This window comes from Furipterus horrens, unplaced genomic scaffold (genome assembly GCF_987537825.1).
Source record: "Furipterus horrens unplaced genomic scaffold, mFurHor1.1.pri manual_scaffold_6, whole genome shotgun sequence".
NCBI lineage: Eukaryota > Metazoa > Chordata > Mammalia > Chiroptera > Furipteridae > Furipterus > Furipterus horrens.
This window is the reverse complement of record NW_028327176.1, coordinates 123,704,375-123,725,636: the sequence shown is the minus strand read 5'-3', so window position 1 is coordinate 123,725,636 and position 21,262 is coordinate 123,704,375. Positions and strand designations below refer to the sequence as shown.

Below are 21,262 nucleotides of genomic sequence, written 5' to 3'. Positions count from 1 at the left end.
TCCAGCATAGCCTAGTTCAGATGAGTTGATCCACAAGAGATGGACATATACCTGAGAAATAATTCTTGTATGTCACTGAGATTTTGACACCAGAGTCGCTGAATGATACACTGAGTCTAAGTATTATAAAAAAGGCTTTATCTTCTCTCGAAGGCTAGAAAAAACTTAATAACTGACAGGTAATGATATGGTTCTACATGCAAAAAATACCAGTGGCATTTAGGAATGGAAATTAACTTATGAAAGAATTATCACACATAATTAATGAACCAAATTTGTGTTTGTTGTGCCCTAATTTTAATAATTGAAATAAAGTGAATGAAACAGTGTAACTGGAAAATTCAACCAATACTTTTTAAATAAGTATAAATATACCTTTAGTCAGTATAAAGTATATTTCTGAATAGATGTAAGAATTTGTGAAAATTTCCTTAATGACTTATTACACATGACTTAATTATGTTTTAACAATAACAGGAATATTATATATAATCAACAGAATCAAAACAAATATTTCTTGAAAAAACAAACAGAACCTTTAAAGAACTAATTAGTACTTTCAAAAGGATTTGTCAGATATGATGATTATATAAAATTAAAGGCAATTACCTTTACAAATATTGAATACTTTCTTCCTTCTACATGAGTCCCTTCTAAGATGATAGACAATGATATAAGTGAAACTATTAAGAAAAAAAGTTTTAAAAATTAATTTACAACCACTTATTTTAAATACTGTGTAAATAAAGCAATAAAACTTTTAAGATCTCCTTTCCATTACCTTTTAGTATCTATTGCATGGAAATACTTTAAAATGTAAATATATTTTATGTTATACACAATTAACAGTTCATTTTAGAGAATAATAGACCTGTATTGAGTAACATAAGAAACAGTTACATGGGAATAAGGGTGATACTGGCTGATTATAATATAGAAAATAACTCATAATCTTTTATACACAAAGACTATTAAATTTAATTAATGATTATATTTAGAGATCCATTTAAAATGCTCACTTAAAAATATTTCTGAAAATCTTTTGTAGATCTTGATATATCCAAATTTAATATGCTTCTGATATTTGATAAATTGCTAAGTAAGTGAGTTATTTTCAACAGTTTTTATTTCTATGGAGTTCAAAAGAATGCCCAATCTCCATAAGTAAAAAGTAAGTAAAGGAAATGTATCAGAGAGTTGGAAAATAGCTTCATCATGCTTCTGAAGAAATTTCTGGATTTCCTGGTCATTATGCCACATATCTGAAGTGTTGCCTTCTTCATTTTCCTTTTGAAGAAGCTGCTCCAGAACCCAGAAGAGGGAGAAAGTATTTTCATAGCGTGTTACATCATAACTGGCTTGCACCTACAAATAAACAACAAACTCCTTTAAGAAAAAATATTGGTTGTAGCTCAGCACAGAAAAAAGCCAAATAAAGAGATTAAATTTTCAGACAAAAATAAATACAGTTGACCCTTGAACAATGCAGGAGTTAGGGGACTGACAACTCCCCCTAAATGGTCAAAAATGCATGTAACTTGTGACTTCACAGTAATTTAAGTTGTCCCTTGGTATCCAAGGGGATTGATTCCAGGACGCTAATTGGGTACAAAATCTTCAGATGCTCAAGTGCCCTATATAAAATGGTGTAGATCAATGCACAGAGTCAGCCATTCACATCAGGAGACTCCCAACCATAGACAGAAAACAGTACAGGTATTTAATGAAAAACAACCTGTGCATAAGTAGACCCACACAGTTCAAACCCATGGTGTTCAAGGGTCAACTATATTTGACTTAACACCTGTCCTGATGTTCCTTTGGGATTGGAGAGGGCAGAAAGCAAAGGAGCACATTTCCTTTTTTCAGAAACTTTTCAATCTTGAATTATTTTTTTCTCTTGATGGTTTACAAAGCTCCACGTTCTTTTCCGCATTACTGCTACAATTCATTACTCAGATGATTCTGAGAATACTTGGCAGAGAGTTGTACACATATCAAGTCCTGTGTGTTGATTGCAACATTTCATCAAAGACTTCCAATCAATTGACTCCTGCCAATAATAATAGAAGGATTTTTAGGGGAAGGATTTTAGGAACATGTCTCACTGAACAACGCAGTCTTGGAGCAGTTAGAGTTCTGATCTGTAAGCAACCAGACGTGATAGCATCCTGAATCTACACAAGTCAGGAAGTAATTGGATTAGATTGTGGAATCAGATACATAAGAGGAAAAATGTAGATGTACCTGTAGAAGTTAGTATTTGGTGTAGATGGCTGAAAAGGATGGGCAACAAAAAGCATAACAGGAATCAGTGTAAATATATAAACTGACTTTATCATTTGCTTATTAAGAAATGTGTTGGAAACATTCACCAAATCTATCCACTGTGATAATACATAAACAAAGAAACATTCTTTCATTCACTCATTCACTCACTCATTTATTTATCCTCACCAGAGGACATGCTTATTGATTTTAGAGAGAGGAGAAGGGAAGATGAGGTGAGAAATATCGATGTGAGAGAAAAACATCAATCAGTTGACTCTTGTATGTGCCCTGACTGGAGATGGAATCTGCAACTTAGGCATGTGCCTTGACCAGGAATCAAACCTGCGATCTTTCAGTTTATGGGGAGAAACTCCAACCAAATAAGCTACCCTGGCTAGGGCAAGAAACATTCTTTTAGATCCAGAGGAATGTATTCAATAAGATGGTCTAATAAAGAGTCAAATATATACAGATAACTAATATTTTTTTTAACTTTAAATCTAAAAAAAAAATACACAAATAGGAAACTGTAGCTCAGTCTCATTTATGAGTATACATTTCCAGGTTTATGAATGTAGACACATGACTCCAATTACATTTAATCAACAATATAGTAAAGAAGGGTTTTTTGAGGTGTTTAAATAATAGGAATTCTATCAATATAATTTAACATATCAACACATTTAAGGAGAAAAACTATGTCAATAGTTGCTGAAAATATTTTTTTAATTAGAATTTACATTTATTATTATCTTGCATTAGTTTCAGGTGTAGAGCATAATAGTTAGGTAATCACATATTTACAAAGTGTCCCCCCAATATTTCCTGTACCCAGCTGGCACCATACAGTCATTACAATACTACTGACTATATTCCCTATGCTGTCCTTTACATCCTTGTGACTATTTAATAACTAACAATTTGTACATCTCAATCCCTTCACCTTTTTCATGGAGTTCCCCAAATTCCTCCCTTCTAGCAACCATCAGTCTATTCTCTGTATGTTTGTTTTGTTTATTTTTATTATTCTTTAGATTTCACATATAAGTGAGACCATATGGTATTTGTCTTTCTCTGACTTATTTCACTTAGCATAATGTTCTCTAGAGCCATCCATGTTGTTGCAAATGTTAAGATTTCGTTCATTTTTATGGACAAATATTCCAGTGTATATATGTAGCACCACCTTTTTTATCCAATTGTCTACTGATGGGGCACTCTGATTGCTTAAGGGAACATATAGTCTTTTGAGTTAGTTGTTTTGAATTTCTTCAGATATATATACCCAGATGTGGGATTGCTAGGGCATAAGGCAGTTGGTTCCATTTTTAATTTTTTTGAGAAACCTCCATACTGCTTTCCACAGTGGCTGCGCCAATCTGCAATCTCACCCACAGTACACAAGTTTTCCCCTTTCTCCACATCCTCACCAACACTTTTTTTTTATGACAGCCATTATGACAGGTGTGAGGTGGTATATCATTGTGAATTTAACTTGTGAATTTGAGCATCTTTTCATATGTCTACAGGTCATCTGTATGTCCTTTTTGAAAAGGCATGTCCATTGCCCATTTTTAAAAATTGGATTGTTTTGCTTCATTTTGGTGTTGAGTTGTATGAGTGCTTTATAAATTTTGGGTGTTAATTCCCTTATTAGATATATCACTGGCAAATATGTTCTACCATTCAGTGGGTTGTATTTTTCATTTTGTTGATTGTTTCCTTTGCTGTGTAAAAACTTTTGTTTGATGTAGTCCCACTTGCTGATTTTTGCTTTTGTTGCCTTGGCATTTATTTCTTGAATTTGCACCAAAAGGAAAGGCAACTATCTTTTCTTCTAGGAGTTCCATGATTTTGGGTCTTACATTCAAGTCTTCAATCCATTTTGAGTTCATTTTTGTCTGTGGTGTAAGACAGTAGTCCAGTTTCATTCTTTGACATGTTACTGTCCAGTTTTCCCAACACCATTTATTGAAGAGACTGTCCTTTCCCCACTAAATATTCTTGGCTCCTTTGTCATAAATTAGTTGATTATATATGAGGGAGTTTATTTTTGGAGTCTCTATTTGGTTGCATTGGTCTGTGAGTTTGTTTTAATGACAATTACATACTATTCTGATTACTGTAGCTTTGTAATATAGTTTGAAATGAGAGAGTGTGGTTCCTCCAGCTTTGTTCTTTTTCAAGATTGCTTTGGTTTTTCAGGGTCTTTTATGATTCCATACAAATTTTAATATTGTTTGTTGTATTTGATACTTTCTTTAAAAATGCTTATAAAACTATCTTCTCCAACTGCATTGTACCTCACACTCCTAGTAATTGGACTACACATGATTAGATTATTACACCTAATATTTATATGCTGATTCCCTTGATCTGGAATGGACTCTATTATCAATCTTTAACTACCAAGACTCTGCTCAGCATTAAAGGTGCCATGTGTCCATTGAGCATTTCTGGATCCTGCCATTTTTATAGATGTGAATTATTTACCTTATATTCTGGTTGAATATATAATTGTTCTATTATCTGTTTAGACTACACACAGAAGCCAATTTGTTACTGTCTTTACAGTTTCTATAATTCCTAGAAGAATATCTTCCTTGTTTATAGTAAATGTCAATATTCATTGGTTGTTTTGAATTTAATAGGAATTGTAGTAATTTAAAAAGTACACTACTACTATAGACATATGCAGTAGTGCCCCCTTATTCACAAACTTGTTTTCCACAGTTTCAATTTTATATATATATGGTTTAATACTATCCACAGTATTAGGTGTCAGGCATCTACTGAATGGTCTTGAAATATATTTCTCACAGATAAGGGGGGGGCTATTGTATCAGTTATTACCTAAAGAACTATCAGTGGCATTTTTCAATATGAAATTACTTCTTAACACTTTCTTTATTCCAAACTAAAAAAATTCACAGTATGTGTTTAACCTGATCATGGGAGCAATATTTGCATGTTTTTTAAAACCTGCTCAGTAATGATCATGAATAGTCCAAATTCCTGTATGTTAATAGGTAATTCTTGGATCTATTATTATAAACATATATACTTATTTAGACATTAACAGAAATTAGGTAGTGCTCAATGTAAATTTTATAGCAAAAAGGCAAATTTACTGCATTTACTTTGAAGCTTTAGCTACAATAGCGTACAGTATAATGGCAATAATAGGTAGAATGATGCAAGTGATTTTAGGGTTTACATCTATTGATATTAGCTATATATTCTAGTACAATATTTATTCTGTTGGGCCCTTAAAATACATTGACATTTTTGTGAACCAAATGATTACTCTTTAAAAGTTATTTAGATTAACTTTTAGTTAACCATGGTTTCCATGTATAACATATTTTTATGAACAGTTAAAAATTGCCAAGTGTGCTTATCAGAGTAATGAGAAGTTCTCCTTCCTGATAAAGGCCATCCAGACAATTTCAGGGCAAGTGTGTAAAGCAGGCAGAGTGTGTCTTGGTACTTTTCCATTTGCATTGAGAAGCTCACTCTGGGCATGTTTGGCTCTGCGTTCAGATGGCCTGGCTCTCCCACTGTAGTGTCCCATTTCTCCATGTTGTTGTGGATTTTGCTTTTTACTTTTATCAGAATTTATCTGTCTTGGGTTCCACCTCTGTCCTAAATGCCGATTCTCCTAATAAGTAATTGGATAAACTCTTTTTTTCCAAGATATTAACAGCTCATAGACTATTAATTTTAAACTAATTCTTCTCTTTAGGGACAGTATGCATTTAACTTCCATGTCTTAGCGACCATCCCTCTCAAGGAGCCTAAACGGCATGTCTGTGGGGGAGGTCTTTCCTTTTGTTACCAAATATCCTCAAACTGGCATCTGCCTGCACTGCTTAATCATATGCTCAGACACTTTCAGAATTAGCTGATTAAAAACTAAATTAAATGGTATCAAGATGATAGCTGATACTCTTCTATATTTTGGTGTGATTTTTACATTCTCAATGTCACATTGTTAGAAAATACCCAACACAAGTGGAACATACCCACCTGGAAAATACCCAGGTGTTTTGCCTTAACCCCTGCCGGGAAGACTGAATGAGCCTCAGTACAGAAGCTACATGGCTGTGTGTATCTGATAACAGTGCTACTGGTTTATCTTACTACCTAGGTCTTTTAAAATTGAAAAGGAAGCTTAATATTGAGAGGAAGCTTCTATAGTTCCATGACTATTTCTTTTTACTTAATCCATTTTATGTAATGGGGACCTTCAGAGAGAAAATATTTTCCTGGTAGAAAAATCACCAGATATTTTTGTAGAGCATTTTTAGAATTAAAACATTTATTTTTATTTTTTCTATTCTTGAGCTGGCCTGAGAAAGCCAAAATGTACAAATATTTTTAAGCGGTGAAAAAAAAAAAATCAGCATTTCTTACTTGCTGCTAAATTTAACTTTAAAACTTAGATTCTGAAGTTAAGGCTATGGATATATAATGCCAGTTTCCTAATTACTATTTTAGTTGGCATTCAGTCAAGGTTAACTTGACATTTTTGTAAAGAGTTATTATCCATGAAGCAGACATTGCTTCTTGCTTACCCAATATCCATTTTTCCCTCCTTTTTCATCTACTAACCCTAGTTTTGTTCAGGATAATAATGGATCAACTAAAAATGTATATTTTCCAGTCTCCCTGAAGGCTAAGTCTGGTCAAAGAGATGTAAATATAAGTTAAGAACTGGGCAGGTTTCTGGGAAGGCTCTTTAATAGCAGGCAAAATCTGGTGGAATGCACATTTTGCCTCCCCTCTTCCTCATTGTTCCTGCGTGGAGATACACATGAAATGCTTGCACATAGAAGAGCCACCTTCTGAGCATGAAGCTGAGGGCCACCCACGGACAGGTAGAAAGGGCCAGTGTCTGCGCAGCTCAGTATACACACGCTGGGAGGCTGTGTTTTCCTGCAATATGTGTTTTCCCTTCCTCCGCGTTAGTCTTTTAAAATTGGAATCTTGAGACTTCATCTACACCGAAAGGGAACTCTTAATGCTCCTTAGCCTTGGAAAGGCGCTGCTCTGCTCTCTCTGACATGTAAAGGAGGCAGGTGCCGCAAAGAACAAAAACCGTCCTACTCCTTGCCAGCAGATAATGCCCCACAGGATACCGTACAGTGGAGGTGAGGCTCGCAGTTTTCATGTTTATACTTAATGTTGAAAAAGTTATGAGGATGTAGCAATTCATTAAATTCAGCAGTTTGATAATTTATATGTACTGGCCAGGGGCATGCATGGGTGATGTCTGACACGCTCAGAAATAAGAGTGCTGCTACAGAAGGGGTGAAAACACAACATGGCATTTTTTGTATTTATACAAACTCAAGAGGTGAAAGAAAACTGGATCACTACAGGGCAGAAAATCAAGTCAAAGAGTACAGGCACATAACTCAAATGTTAAATTCAGTGATCACTGAATATAATATACCATTGGCTCAGTATCCTACATGCCAGATTTTTTTAGATAGGAGCAACAGGTAGAATCAACTAAAATTGGTAGTCTTGAAAAGCGTGAATTCAGCACAACACTTTTAAGGAAAAGGTCCACTGAAACCATAATAATTAAATGAGGAAAGTACCCTGGAGTTTTAATAACTTAGCGTTTTTTGCCTATTAGAGGCAAAGATGGCAGGACATTTCAGTCAAGGAGATGAGGACAATGAAGTTCACTTTCTATCAGGAGTTTACAATGCAGCTTGAAGGTTCTGGAGCCCAGGAGAAAGCCCTTAAAGAGCTGACAGATAATCAGGGACTTAGCTAGGGTCCTAGCACAATATTGCGCATGGTCATGCTAGCACCAATGCTTGAGAAGAGAGCAGAAGGACCACATGCTTATTACATCTAATATACTATATTATATATATGCATGTGTAAAAATATATAAATCATATTTGAATAGTATAATACAGATATCTATTATAGTTATATAATATATATTATATATATTATTATAGTATATATTATAGATATCTATTCTATATTCAGCCCTGGCTGGTTTGGCTCAGTGGATTGAGCGTCGGCCTGCGAGCTAAGTGTCGCTGGTTCGATCTTCCAGTCAGGGCACATCAGAGAAGGAAAACTCTGACTCCAAAAAACCTCCGCTGCCTTGCGGCATACCTCTTTAGGGGAAAGGCTAAGGGAGTAAACCCCGACAGAAAATCCGGAGCCGGAGTCCCTAAGGCAGTTTGACGTTGTAGTCAACACCGGCAACTCCTGTGGCGCACTGAAGCCAAGCTGTATTGACTCCGTCTTTCCCTTGGACCCTTCAGCTGCGAAGAGAGGGGGGGTCTGCTGCATGGGCAACAGCAGACCCTCCATATCACCCTGCCCAGGCTCTGTAGCTTCAGCTTCATTGGAGAGGACACTCCAGCGTCATCGCAAGATGTCGATTCAACACGGGAGGAGACAGATACCGTGTCACTCCCGAGTCGGACTGCACAACCATTCTCGGCGGTGCAGATAGACTCTTAAGAAGCTACACCATCGTCTCTCGAGACGGACGGCTGCCGACGACGATTCTATATTACAGATATCTATAATTATACAGTATATATTATATAAGTATGTATATATAATTATATACTATATATGTGTGTGTATAAATATATAAAATCAATGATCTTATGATTGCAAATTAAGCACATATTCACTTAAGACTATGTTTCCTACAAAGATTGTTTTCATATCCTTTTCCTTGATCTACAACCTGGGTGTCAGACCCATACTGAGGAAGCACAAGGCAAAAGGCTGATAGAAGCAGAAGGCAGTTATTTAGAGAAGCTTATGCCTAGAGATGAGTTGTGAGTCAGTGCTCAAAGAGAGTGAGGGGTATAGATTGGTTAATCATCTTTTGATCAAAGTGCCAAGCAAAGAAGAATAAAAAGGATTCAATGGATATTAATCTATTTTGCTTAATACAGATAACGGTACAGTTGTCTGCTTTAAATATTGGATTCTGGAGACTGGTTCTGAGGGGCTTATGTCTTAATTTGTTGAGTAACTTAGATGAAAAGTTCTAAACTCTTGAAACTACCAACATTTGGGATCTTGATATTTTGCCTGTGTCCTATGGGAAATTCAATAATTTGAGTGTGTAAGATTTGTACATAAAAGTATTCATGAGAGGAATATATATAACCAAGGATTTTAAAAATCTATAATGAGCCATGTTTAAAAATAATGATTTTTCTCATGAACTGGTTTTACCTGCTTTTCTCAAACCTGTTTCTTGAGGCTGAATTTATATAATAGCAAAATGAGCAGACTGAAAAAACAAAAGATCTATAGCAGAAAATGACTTTGGACAAGAATCACGGAGAGTGAGAGAGTGATTTGTATTTGTTTGACAAAAATAGACACCTAGTCTCCCAATAACAACAGATGTGGCAGAGGCCCCTGCTGGTTGATATCTTCGAGAAAACAGAATCTTAGTGAACAGGGCTTTTGTAAAGGAAAGCCATCAACTGAACAAATATTCATGGCTTATAAAAGACCAGCTGGCTATTTACTAGTTGTGTGACCTGGGCAAGTTATTTGAACACCACTGAACCTCAATTTCCTCATCTAAAACTCAAATAATAACAGTAACTCCTCTATTGGATTGTTGAGATGATTACATTAAGTCATATATTTAAAACATAGCACAGGAGCACATATTTTTGAATAAGTATATCGTCGTCGTCGTCGGCAGCCGTCCGTCTCGAGAGACGATGGCGTAGCTTCTTGAGAGTCTATCTGCACCGCCGAGAATGGCTGTGCAGTTCGATTCGGGAGTGACAATCCCTGCCGCACTTGGTACAGGTGAAGGCAGATGGCTGTTGTTGCTGCTGCTGACGCTGCTTCCGCCTCGATCTTTTCTGGACCGCCTCCTCGTTGCGCGCAGCCTCCGCGCGTGACGTACCTTGCCTGACCGCGAGCCTCCAGGCTAGGCGGTCGTCTGCTTGAACTTCCCATGTGTTGAGATTGATGGAGCATTGTGTCATGTCCTTTTTGCAGATGTCTTTGAACCGCAGTTTTGGGCGCCCTGTCATCCTCTTGCCTTCTGCTAGCTCGCCGTAGAGGAGGTCTTTGGGGATACGGCCTGCATCCATTCTTTTGACATGGCCGAGCCACCTGAGGCGTCTCTCGCTAAGAATTGCATGCAAACTGCTCATATTGGCTCGCTTCAGCACCTCGGTGTTGGGGACCTTATCCTGCCAGGCGACATGCAGGACGCGTCGCAGGCACCTCATGTGGAAGCTGTTGAGTTTCCTTTCGTGCCTTGCGTAGGTGGTCCACGTCTCGCTGCCATAGAGGAGAGTGCTGAGTCCGCAGGCTTGGTAGATGCGCAGTCTGGTTTTCTCAGTGAGGCTGGAATTGTTCCACGCTCGCCGGTTCAGTCTGGCCATAACTGTGGCTGCCCTGGCGATTCTCCGGTTGACCTCCAAGTCGACTGACAGAGAGCTCGAGATGGTGGACCCGAGGTAAGTGAAGTCGTTGACAACCTCCAGGGTGTATCCGTCGATGGTGATGCATGGGGGAGTCCCCGTGCCTTGAGCCATAACATTCGTCTTCGTCAGGCTGATGGCTAGTCCGAACTCCTTGCATGCGTGGGAAAGGCAAGTGACTAGCTGCTGGAGTCCCTCTTCGGAGTGTGATGTCAAAGCTGCGTCGTCGGCGAAGAGCATCTCACGGATGAGCACCTCTTTGACTTTGGTCTTGGCTCGTAGACGGGCCAGGTTGTAGAGCTTGCCATCGGATCTGGTGTGAATGAAGACACCCTCGCTGCAGTCCTTAAAGGCGTATTGGAGGAGCATGGAGAAGAAGATTCCGAACAGCGTAGGCGCGAGGACGCAGCCCTGCTTTACTCCGCTGCTGACTGGGAAGGCCTCAGAGGTTGCGCCGTTGTAGGACACCGTGCTGTGCATGTTGTCGTGAAAGGACATGACCACAGCAAGCAGATGTGGTGGACAGCCAATCTTCCGTAGCAAGCTGAAGAGTCCGCTTCGACTGACCAGATCAAACGCCTTCGTGAGGTCAATAAAGGCGAGGTAGAGTGGTTTATGCTGCTCGTGACACTTCTCCTGCAGCTGGCGGAGCTAGACACCCCACCTACTGCGGCAGAGCTCGGCAAAGCCATCGACCGCCTCGCTTGCGGGAAAGCACCAGGAAGCGACGGAATCCCTCCAGAAATCCTAAAGAGCGGGAAACCAGTCCTGCTACAGCCGCTCCACCATCTACTCTGTCTCTGCTGGAAGGAGGGTTACATCCCCCAGGATATGAGAGACGCCAACATTATTACCATGTACAAGAACAAAGGAGACCGCAGCGACTGCAACAACTACCGGGGCATCTCTCGCCTCAGCGTCGTCGGCAAAGTATTCGCCCGGGTCGCTCTTGCCCGCCTGCAGACCCTTGCTTCCCGCGTCTACCCAGAGTCCCAGTGTGGCTTCAGAGCTGGCCGATCAACAGTGGAATAAGTATATACTATCATTATAATCATCATTATTAAGTTTTTACACTAAGTGAAAAAGACCCCTACCTATAAGGTACTTTGCATCTAGATGAAGGCTACTGGTATTCAAATACTGTACTGTGGTCAATTATTGGATGCATCTCAAGCTTACTGAGAATTGTTCATCTAGAGCTGTGTAAAGAACCTGAGGTGGCATCTTTATCTACTTTCCTCTATCAAGAAAATCTTTCATAGACATTAGTAATCTAGCAGAGAATTCCTTTTTGCATAGAAGAGTGGTACTGAGAAACCTAAATGCGAGATTATTATTTTAAAGCATTTCTAATATGAGAAGGCCCTATGGGATATGAACACCTGAAAAAAGATCCATTTAGCCCAGTCCCCACCTCCAGCCCTCTTATCAAGACATGATATTTAAAGAGCTAGCTTGATTGTCTTTTTTAAATGTTATATTCTCTAATTATCTGACTAGTGTGAGATGGACCAACTTATTCAAGTTCTATTCTAGAGACCAAAAGGTAAAAAAATAGTTTCTGATTCCTAAATAATATGCCCTTTTGGTGACTAACTCAGTAACATCATAGATTAAATCCTAAGACTTAAAAATTTTGTTTGCACATTTCTCTGGGTAAATATTCTGTGGTTTGATTCCTACCTACCACTTTTTCATTCATCAGAATAAGCAGATTGGTGGATATGATGACAAGATGGATTCCATATTGATTTTAATTCTTTAATTTCTTTATATAAAGAACAGAGAGTTTGTAATACATGAACATAGCATTTCTTTGTTATAACAGATTTCTTGAGTCAACTTTAAATAGCTTTATACTGTATCCCCAATTGCTTTCTCAGGATCTGTATCCTCAATTATGGAGTCATCAATTCCACTCCGTAACTTATTATTTTACAGTACAATATTAAACCTGGTCTAAAGCTGGAAATCTCTTTACAGTAGTTCTTGACAAAGCAATGCAAACCAAATGATTTGGTTATTAATATAAGTCTATTAAGTAAAAGAACAGGGCTCAGAGCCTGGAATAAAAGCAGCTAAGTTCTTTAAGGACTAATTCTAATGGGAGTACTCAGCACTTTAAAATTTTATGTTTCCGCCTGCCTTGTACTCCTCTCTCTCTCCCTGCAGTCCTACTACAAACATTTATTGCATACCCTCATGTGCCATACCCTATGGTAAGTACTAGAGATACAGAGATGAATAGGACAATCCCTACCTATAAAGAGCTCCTAATATGCATCTAAGGAGACAAAAAAGTAAATAAATAATGACAATGCAGAATGCATGCACTAAGAGCTATAATGGAACTCTAAAGAGAATTGAATCATATGGTGTGAGAAGACACTGAAGGGCAGGAAATGAGTTTAATCATGAATGATGATCCTGCAGGTTCACTTGCTGCTAGATGATATGGCAGGATGTTTTTAAAGACTTGAAAGTTACTGTCAGCATAAGTAAAACACCTGTTTGGCTACTACCGCCTCTGTCTCTGGCCAGTGGATATGCATTGAAGCAAGGGAGATGCAGAGTACTTCAAGGGGGAGCAGGGAAGGTTATCACCAGTCTCTGAAACACTCACTGTGGAAGCCCTCTGCCTTCTCTAAGGCAGTGCAAATAGACTAGATGACTGGTGTGCGCAGCCACCAGCCAAATCACTTCTAAGTGTTAACAGATTCTTAGAATGTGATTGGCTCCATGAATTCTATAGTCACTTAAATGTTTGATACTAATTTTTCTGAAAGAAGGCACAGATAGCAAGAGGGAGCATGAAGCACTATACTTGAGAAAAAGAAATCAAAGCTGGTTAAATACCTAATATACACTGGAAACAGAGATCCAGGTGGCCATTACTGATCAAAAACAAATGTCCAAATAGCCAGTGGGGGAAGAATAAACAAGGAGCATTCTTCTTCTGGACTCCAAATAAAAGATTATCCAAGACAGCATCAAAACCTGCCCAAGCAGGCAGAAGACAAGAGCCCGATTTTTGGAACAGTATCAGTGATTGTCCAGGCAAGCAAAAGCCAGAGGGTAAAATAATTTCCTAGAGGCTGCTTAGCTGAACTTTGATAAACTTGCCTTAAGTAAGCAATAAATGTGTGTGTGTGTGTGTGTATATATATATATATCTTTTTAAGAGCACTAGATCCAAAGCTCAAGATCAGTGGCAACAAAGGGATGGGCTGAAAAGTGACCAGATCATCTCCAATAATATTGTTTGGAAGTTGAAAGCCAAATTTGACCTCAGATAATCTAATCATCTCCCAAAGGCCAACTGAGCAAGGTTGGATTCACAGAAATTAAAAGCCAACACATCTGTGTCTTTTTCCTTCTATTATACTTTCAATATGTATCACCACTACTTCAATGAAATCAATTTATTAGAGCTTGCTGTCAAAGGCTGAGTGAAGCTGCGTAACACACAGGGAGGTTTAGAAACACAGAGGAAAAAACTGTGGTATTATCAACATTTTATCTTGTTATTGAAATAGAGACTGGGTCTAGAGCAAAGTGAATTATACATTTCTTGTTCTTTAAAAAAAATTAATCGATCACCATCTCTATATTTTAAAAAATCTTATTTTTGAGATATAAGTGAAATACAGTAAAATTTACCCTTTTTAAGTGTTTAGTTTTGTGACTTTGATAAATTACTTTTAGGTAGAGAAAAATGTTATAGAAATAATCTTTTAAAAATAATCCTCACCTGACAATGATTATTGATTTTTTTAATAGTGAGTGGGAGGGAGGGCAGGGGAGAGAAGGGGTGGGTGGGAGAGAGAGATGTGAGGGAGTAACATAGACATATACAGCAGTCCCTCTCTATATCACAGTTCACTTATTGCGGCCTCACTGTAATGCAGGATTTTAAAAAATATTATATTTATTTATCGCGGATTTTTTGCTATATCGCAGGATTTTGCGGTACTGTATATGTATGTTGTTAAAGTTATGTAGGTTTAAGAGTGTAGAATATGTTTAAGAACATAAGTATTGTTTACAAAAGTGTGGAAAAGTTTAATAAGGGAGTGGGAAAGGTTAATAAGGGACTGGGAACGGTTTATAAGTGTGTTGGAAGGGTTTATAAAGCCTTAAAATATATATAAGTACTAAAATAAATGTAAGGTTCTTACTTGGCGGATTTTCACCTGTCGCGGGGGGTCTAGAATGTAATACCTGTGATAAGTGAGGGAATTCTGTATCCATTGCCTCCCGTACACAGTCTGACCAGGGATCAAACGTGCATCCTAGGTATATTCCCTGACTGGGAATCAAACCTGCAACCTAGGTATGTGACCTGACTGGCGAACAAATGTACAACTTTTTGGTGTACAGGATGGTGCTCCAACTGAGCCACCCAGCCAGAAGATGATCATATGATTTCTATCTTCATTTTGTTAATCGGGTTTATCATGTTGATTGATATGCAGATGTTGAAATATCCTTGGTAAATTCTACTTGATCATGGTGTATAATCCTCGTAGCATTTTTGAATTTGGTTCTCTAATATTTTGTTGATCGTTTTTGAATCTGTATTCATTAGGGATAGATCTAAGAAAGTCATAAACTGTAAAATAAATTTTACAAGATATTCCTCTCACATTTCACACTTTAATGACTTCCTGTAATACTGTTTAATTAAGTGCTTCTTGCTATCTAAAATCCCTTTACTTCACTTGGATGTCTCTTTTTCTGGCTCAGACCTTTTCAACTAGAACTGAAAATGAGATAGGCAGTCTGAAAGGCAAATATTTATAACTAACAAAGGTGTTAGGAATGGAGGGCCATGAACAACAGATATATATGTGAGGGGGGATCCAAAAAAGCAGAATTAACTTCTGGAGGGCAGGCTTCCCCTGCTAGGTGAGTGTTCTAGGAACCTTCAGTGTATCAACTGGTGTTGTTGTGAGAGATTATGTTAGGTCTCAGTGATTATTATTATTATTATTATTATTATTATTATTATTATTATTCTTTTGAGAACCCTTTCACTGCATTTGCCCATTTCATGATGGGTGATTTACTGGCACACTTGCCCATACTGTGCTGAGTATTCAGCAGTTTTTGACCAAAAACAGCATGACCCCCACGCCCCAGACTCCCTATTAATCTGATCTCGTCCCAAGCCACAATTTCTTGTTTCCCAAGATGAAAAAAGTCCTCAAAGGAAAACGTGTTTGCTGATGTGGAAGAGGTGAACCAAAAAACAGCAGAAGCCCTAAAAGGCCTCAAAATCGATGAGTTCAAAAACTGTTCTGAGCAGTGGAAAAAAGTCTCGATAAGAATACTGCATCAAATGGAGAGAACTTTGAAGGTACTGAAGTTTAAACATGTAAGAATACACAACTTTTTATAAATAAATTATTTTTTTGGTTCCCCACTTGTATACTCAAATAGATATATTTACTTTTCTCATTAAAACCAAGGTGTAAAAGCAGCAGCAAAAAGCTCCCTATATGGAAAAATCTAACTATGTGTTTATACTCATGCTTTTCTCCTAATTTGATCTAAATAGTCAGTTAAAATAGCCAGTGTTCAGATAAAACTCACTGGAGAAAAACTTCAACATCCATTTGCAATGATTTTACATAACAAAATTAAAAAAAAAAAATCAGTGCACTTTGTTTAGAGTTATTTGCTAAACACTAAAGCTGAGAGGTTTTCTCAAAAGAGTTCTCTGAGTGGAGAGTGTGGAAAAAAGTGCATACTATAATTCTGCTCTTAGACACTCATAATTCACATTGAAATTTGCAGGTTTCAGTAAGTTAGTAAGTTTAATATGCAATTTGAGCATAACATGTTTTTTTTACTTATTTATGGAGAACTGGTACTCTAAAGAATGCATTGGTGATATTAATAAATGATTATAAATAGCCACACAGGTATTAAGAACAGTAATGGAGTCACAGTTGAAAAAAAATCTAGCAATTTTCAAATGTTAAAAAATGTATGAGTTCATACTTATCTGATAACAGTAGATGTATTTATTCCAAATAAATAAGATACCATTACTATGGGCTGCATATTTAATTTTAATGGAAAGCTTCCTCTAAAATCTATTTGATTTCCTATATGTAAAATCTAATATTTTACAGGATGACAGTTGTAAAATCAAAGATTAAATATCTGTGTCCTAAAAGTTCTAAATTTGGCCTTTTTGCACAGTCAGAGAGAGTACCTAAAAAATGGATTTAAAGAAGGAATAAAACATAATTAATTTGTAATTTGGTTGAATTTAAGCCTTGTGATTTGGCATTTTAACTGTGGTTAATGTGTATTTTTTTCCTATATATAATATAAAAGAATTCCAAAATACACATTTCAAGTCATCATTTTATAATTCTAAATATTTGACTCAGTTTTAGAGACTTAAAAAATGGGCAGATAATACTCAAAACTTTAAAAATGTTCACAGTATGTGAATATCAAACACTTATTTTGTTTAATACACTTAAGTATTTACTATGAGGAAATAATATATGCACATGTTTATTTTAAATTCAAAAAACAATTTTTTTTTTTTTTTTTTTTAGGTTACTCATGTTTAGGGAGACATAATAGCTTTGTCATGCCAAAGGAGTACCCAGTCTCCTTAAGAATTCTATTTTCAGTATCATTGAATACATTTGGATTCTGGTAGCTTTTTATTTTTAAAAGGTTAGTAATTTTGAAATATTCAGCTCATTTATCATGCAATTCTCATGAGCTTTCCACCTTGACTAAATGTCATATCATATATGTTCTCACACAGAAATCTGGAATATAAGCTAAAGTTTAGGAAGTCCAGACCTATCCCCTCATCAAATTTTCTGTATTTGACTGTTTTGACCTACAAAAACAGAAACTTTCTATGGCTCAATGTAATACTATATATATGTCTATACCATAAATAAAATTCACTTTTTAAAAAGCTTCATTTAATTAAAAACAAAATGAAATAGAACAAATGAAACCATGAAACTGAACAAATACCTGTAGGTCATCTGGTATGAATTAAAGTGGCTATTCATTATTTAGCTATCTAATGGTTAACTGCATGAAAGTAACACTTAAAAAGATTGCTATCTAAAATTTTTACCACATCTCTTAACAAGATTTGTATTATGCTTTTTCTGAAGACTTATAAACTCATCTTCTATTGTGCATTTTAGCTAACTATCCATTTCAAATCATGTACAGTATTCCTCAGGTAGAGTCCTATGACAGTTTATTTACTGTTGAATGATTCCAGTTTGGAATATTGATAAGCAATAATATCTAATTTACTAATTCAGTTTTGTCAGCTAAAAGTAGTTAGGCTTTAATGCCAGAGGTTTATTCATTCATTCATTCTAGATTGAGCAAAACACATGCAGAAGCTCATGACAATCAGCTCTGCTCCAACACAACAATCAAACGTGTATTTTGAGATTGGTCACTATGAAGAAATTATTTGATGCATTTTATTGCTAATTTGCTATATTAATTTTATTTATTAAAATAAGGCTGAAGGTTATTAAATAGTCTCATTCCAATTATTTCCCTCAGGTTGACCATATTATGATTTGATCATTTCTATTTCAAGGTCAATAGTATGCAATTTTCAGAAAATTCATATCAGGGATTATCTTTCCCAAGCAATCTTATTGTTCTCACTTAATTTATTTTATTTTGTCTCAATAAGAATAAAATATTTCTGAGAGGATAGAGAATCATTCTCAATCTCTCAGTGTCTTTTTCAGTGCTCCTTACCCAGGAAGCTTTTTTTAAAAGGGTGGTTGACTACTTGGTTTCTGGAGTACAGCATTTTTACCCTTTCCAAAACAAAGTAGGAGGACAGACTGAATCAATAGAACAGACTACTTCCATCTCAGTTACAGAAACTGATATTTTCAAAATACCCATTTTTCAAACAGTCAGAATTGACATTTCTGATAGTCAATATTTAATCTGGTGTTCCAGTTTAAACTATTAGCCATGTAGTTGAGTGTGTATGTGAGCTATAAAGGTTGGCAAATATATGTGTTTGAGGATCTTCCTTTGTCAGCCACCATGATCTGGGTGACATTTAGAGAAAATGGCATAATATCTCTTCCTTCTGAATACCAGCATTTCAGCTGTCAAAAGATTAACTTCTGAAATACTTGGCCATGGAAATCTGAACAATGTTATCTGTTAATGGATTCATATCAACATAACGTGGAAGGCTCATACAAGATTTAGAAAGAAGTATAATGAATATAATATGTAATATTTCATATATCATATATTTCTGTTTGTAGCTAGTAACACTGAGAGTTAAGTATTATTACATTTTACTTGATAACATCTGAAAATTTTAACTCTGCATTTCCCTTTTTTATTTTCCATCTTTCCTTACCCTTCCTCCATTTCACACATTTTCTATTTCTTTTTCTCAATCCCTGAGATATTTTGCCACTGGAGTTATGATATTTTGTCTCATATTTTTCTAAGTCATGATAATTTATATTTTTAATAGCTTTAACTGATCCATAAACAGATCTCTTGGCAGCAACATTGTGGGTGTCCTATTATTGGACATTATATGAAGAGAGGTGACATTTTTTCAGTACCAACTGTGGTTCAGGCACAGTGCCAGGCACTTGACATATGACTTCTTATTTAAACCACAATGGGTTAGGTGGTAGTACTATCATTATTCTATAAAGAACAGTGAAGCTGGGTTGCTTCATGATGGAGCTGTGATTCCCTCCAGATCTCTATGGCACAAAGTCTGTGTTCCTTCTAATTCTAAATTTCAGTATCTTATGGTGACCTTGGAGAAGTCAGTTATGTATTGATTTACATCATCACATAACAGGAAAAGGATATTAAGTATACAATCTAATCTCTCTAGATTATAGTTTCTTTATCAAAAAATGAGAATTTTAATTCAATAATCTCTTAAATACTATGGTTTGATAACTTCCAAATGGAATAGAGCTCCCTCAAAATGCCCAGATTAAGTGATATATGCATCTCTTATGCTGTATGATATGCATTTTACCACTAAATATGTACTTCAATGCAACTCTCAATTCCTTATGCATTGTTAAATATCAAATTCTGTTGCCACAGAACTGTATTAGGACATTTATGAAGCATAAAATAATATGGAAGAGTATTAATTCAGTGCTTGTTAGTAAAGACAGAAATCCTTTTCCAAGGTTCTGAATTTCTGATGGTTTGAAGCACTATAAATTACTGATAGTAGCTAAAACTACTCTGCAGTTCACACACCCTTTCCAATGCTTGTTTTCACAATTTGAGAGAATTATAATATGCCTGGAAGGGTCCTACATCTTTTACAGTCATGTCAAGTAGAGTGGAAAGCTGAAGCCAATGTTAAGCTAGCCTTTGATCACAAATAGTTCTTTCACACTTACTGTAGTCATTTATTTGTGGAATCATACATTCACATATTTCCTAACTGTCCACAATATGCCACACAAAATGCTGGGTCTCTGTGTAGTAGTGAACCAAAAAGATGTAAGATATGCCTGGTAGGAGTTTACAGTCCAGTACAGGAGACTGGTAATAAACAACTAACCCCCCACCCAAACCGCCACAGAGTGATGAGTACTATGAGGAAAACAAATGGAATGCTGTGATAGATCAAGTCAAGGGATGGACAGCTACCCACGATGGAATCATCAGTGGAATCCAGAGCCCACAGAGGAGCACCTTTGTGAAGGGAAGTGGGCAACACTCCATGCAGAGAGGATAATATGAATTGGGCTGGATGACTGGGTCCTTGTATACACTTGGACAGGCTGAACCCCCATCCTTTAGCTATGAACCTTCAGTTTTTGAAGTAAACAAACTGAACACAGGCAAGACCCTCTACCTTACTGCCTTCTTCAGGGCTCACAAAAGGCAATTTTGCCTTCCTACATAAACATTTCTTTTGAGAATAACTTTTAAAAAAAAATGTTCTATTGATTATACTGTTACAGTTGTCCCAATTTCCCTTCCCTCTGCTCCCCGCCACCCAGTGGCCCCCCTTCCAGCTGTCCCCCCCTTTTAGTCCATGTCCATTGGTTGTGCATATAGTTCTTCTCAACCTCTTCCTGTCTATTCCATTCCCTCCTACTATGCTTAATTCCTGTACTATCTCCCTCCCTCTCCCCCTTCCCCCTCCCTGCTGACCTCTCCCCAGTATGTTCCCCATACCTATAGTTCTTTTTCCACTCTCACTGCCTATTTAGTTTGCCTTTGTTTTGATTCCCTAGCTTCTGTTGTTGGTTCTTGTGATGCAGTTTTCATTTTAATGTTCATAGTTTTGATCCTCCTTTTTCTAAACCAGTCTCTTTAACACCTCATATAACAGTGGTTTGGATCTGATGAACTCCTTCAGTTTTATTTTGTCCTGGAAGCACTTTCTCTGCCCTTCTATTCTGAATGACAGCTTCACTGGATAGAGTATTCGTGGCTGTAGGTTTTGGATTTTCATTACTTTGAATATTTCTTGCCAGTCCCTTCTTGCCTAT

The 21,262-nt window shown here is 36.8% G+C and overlaps 1 protein-coding gene across 1 annotated transcript in view; it reads right to left on the bottom strand.

Moving 5' to 3' along the window:
* Positions 1–1,095: 1,095 nt before the first annotated feature.
* Positions 1,096–21,262, bottom strand: part of MEI4 (meiotic double-stranded break formation protein 4) — a 153,259-nt gene continuing 133,092 nt past the window's right edge. Inside the window, exon 7 of the mRNA XM_090280813.1 lies at positions 1,096–1,365. Within this exon, the coding sequence (XP_090136939.1) occupies positions 1,096–1,365 (270 nt within the window). The remainder of the gene's footprint in view (positions 1,366–21,262) is intronic.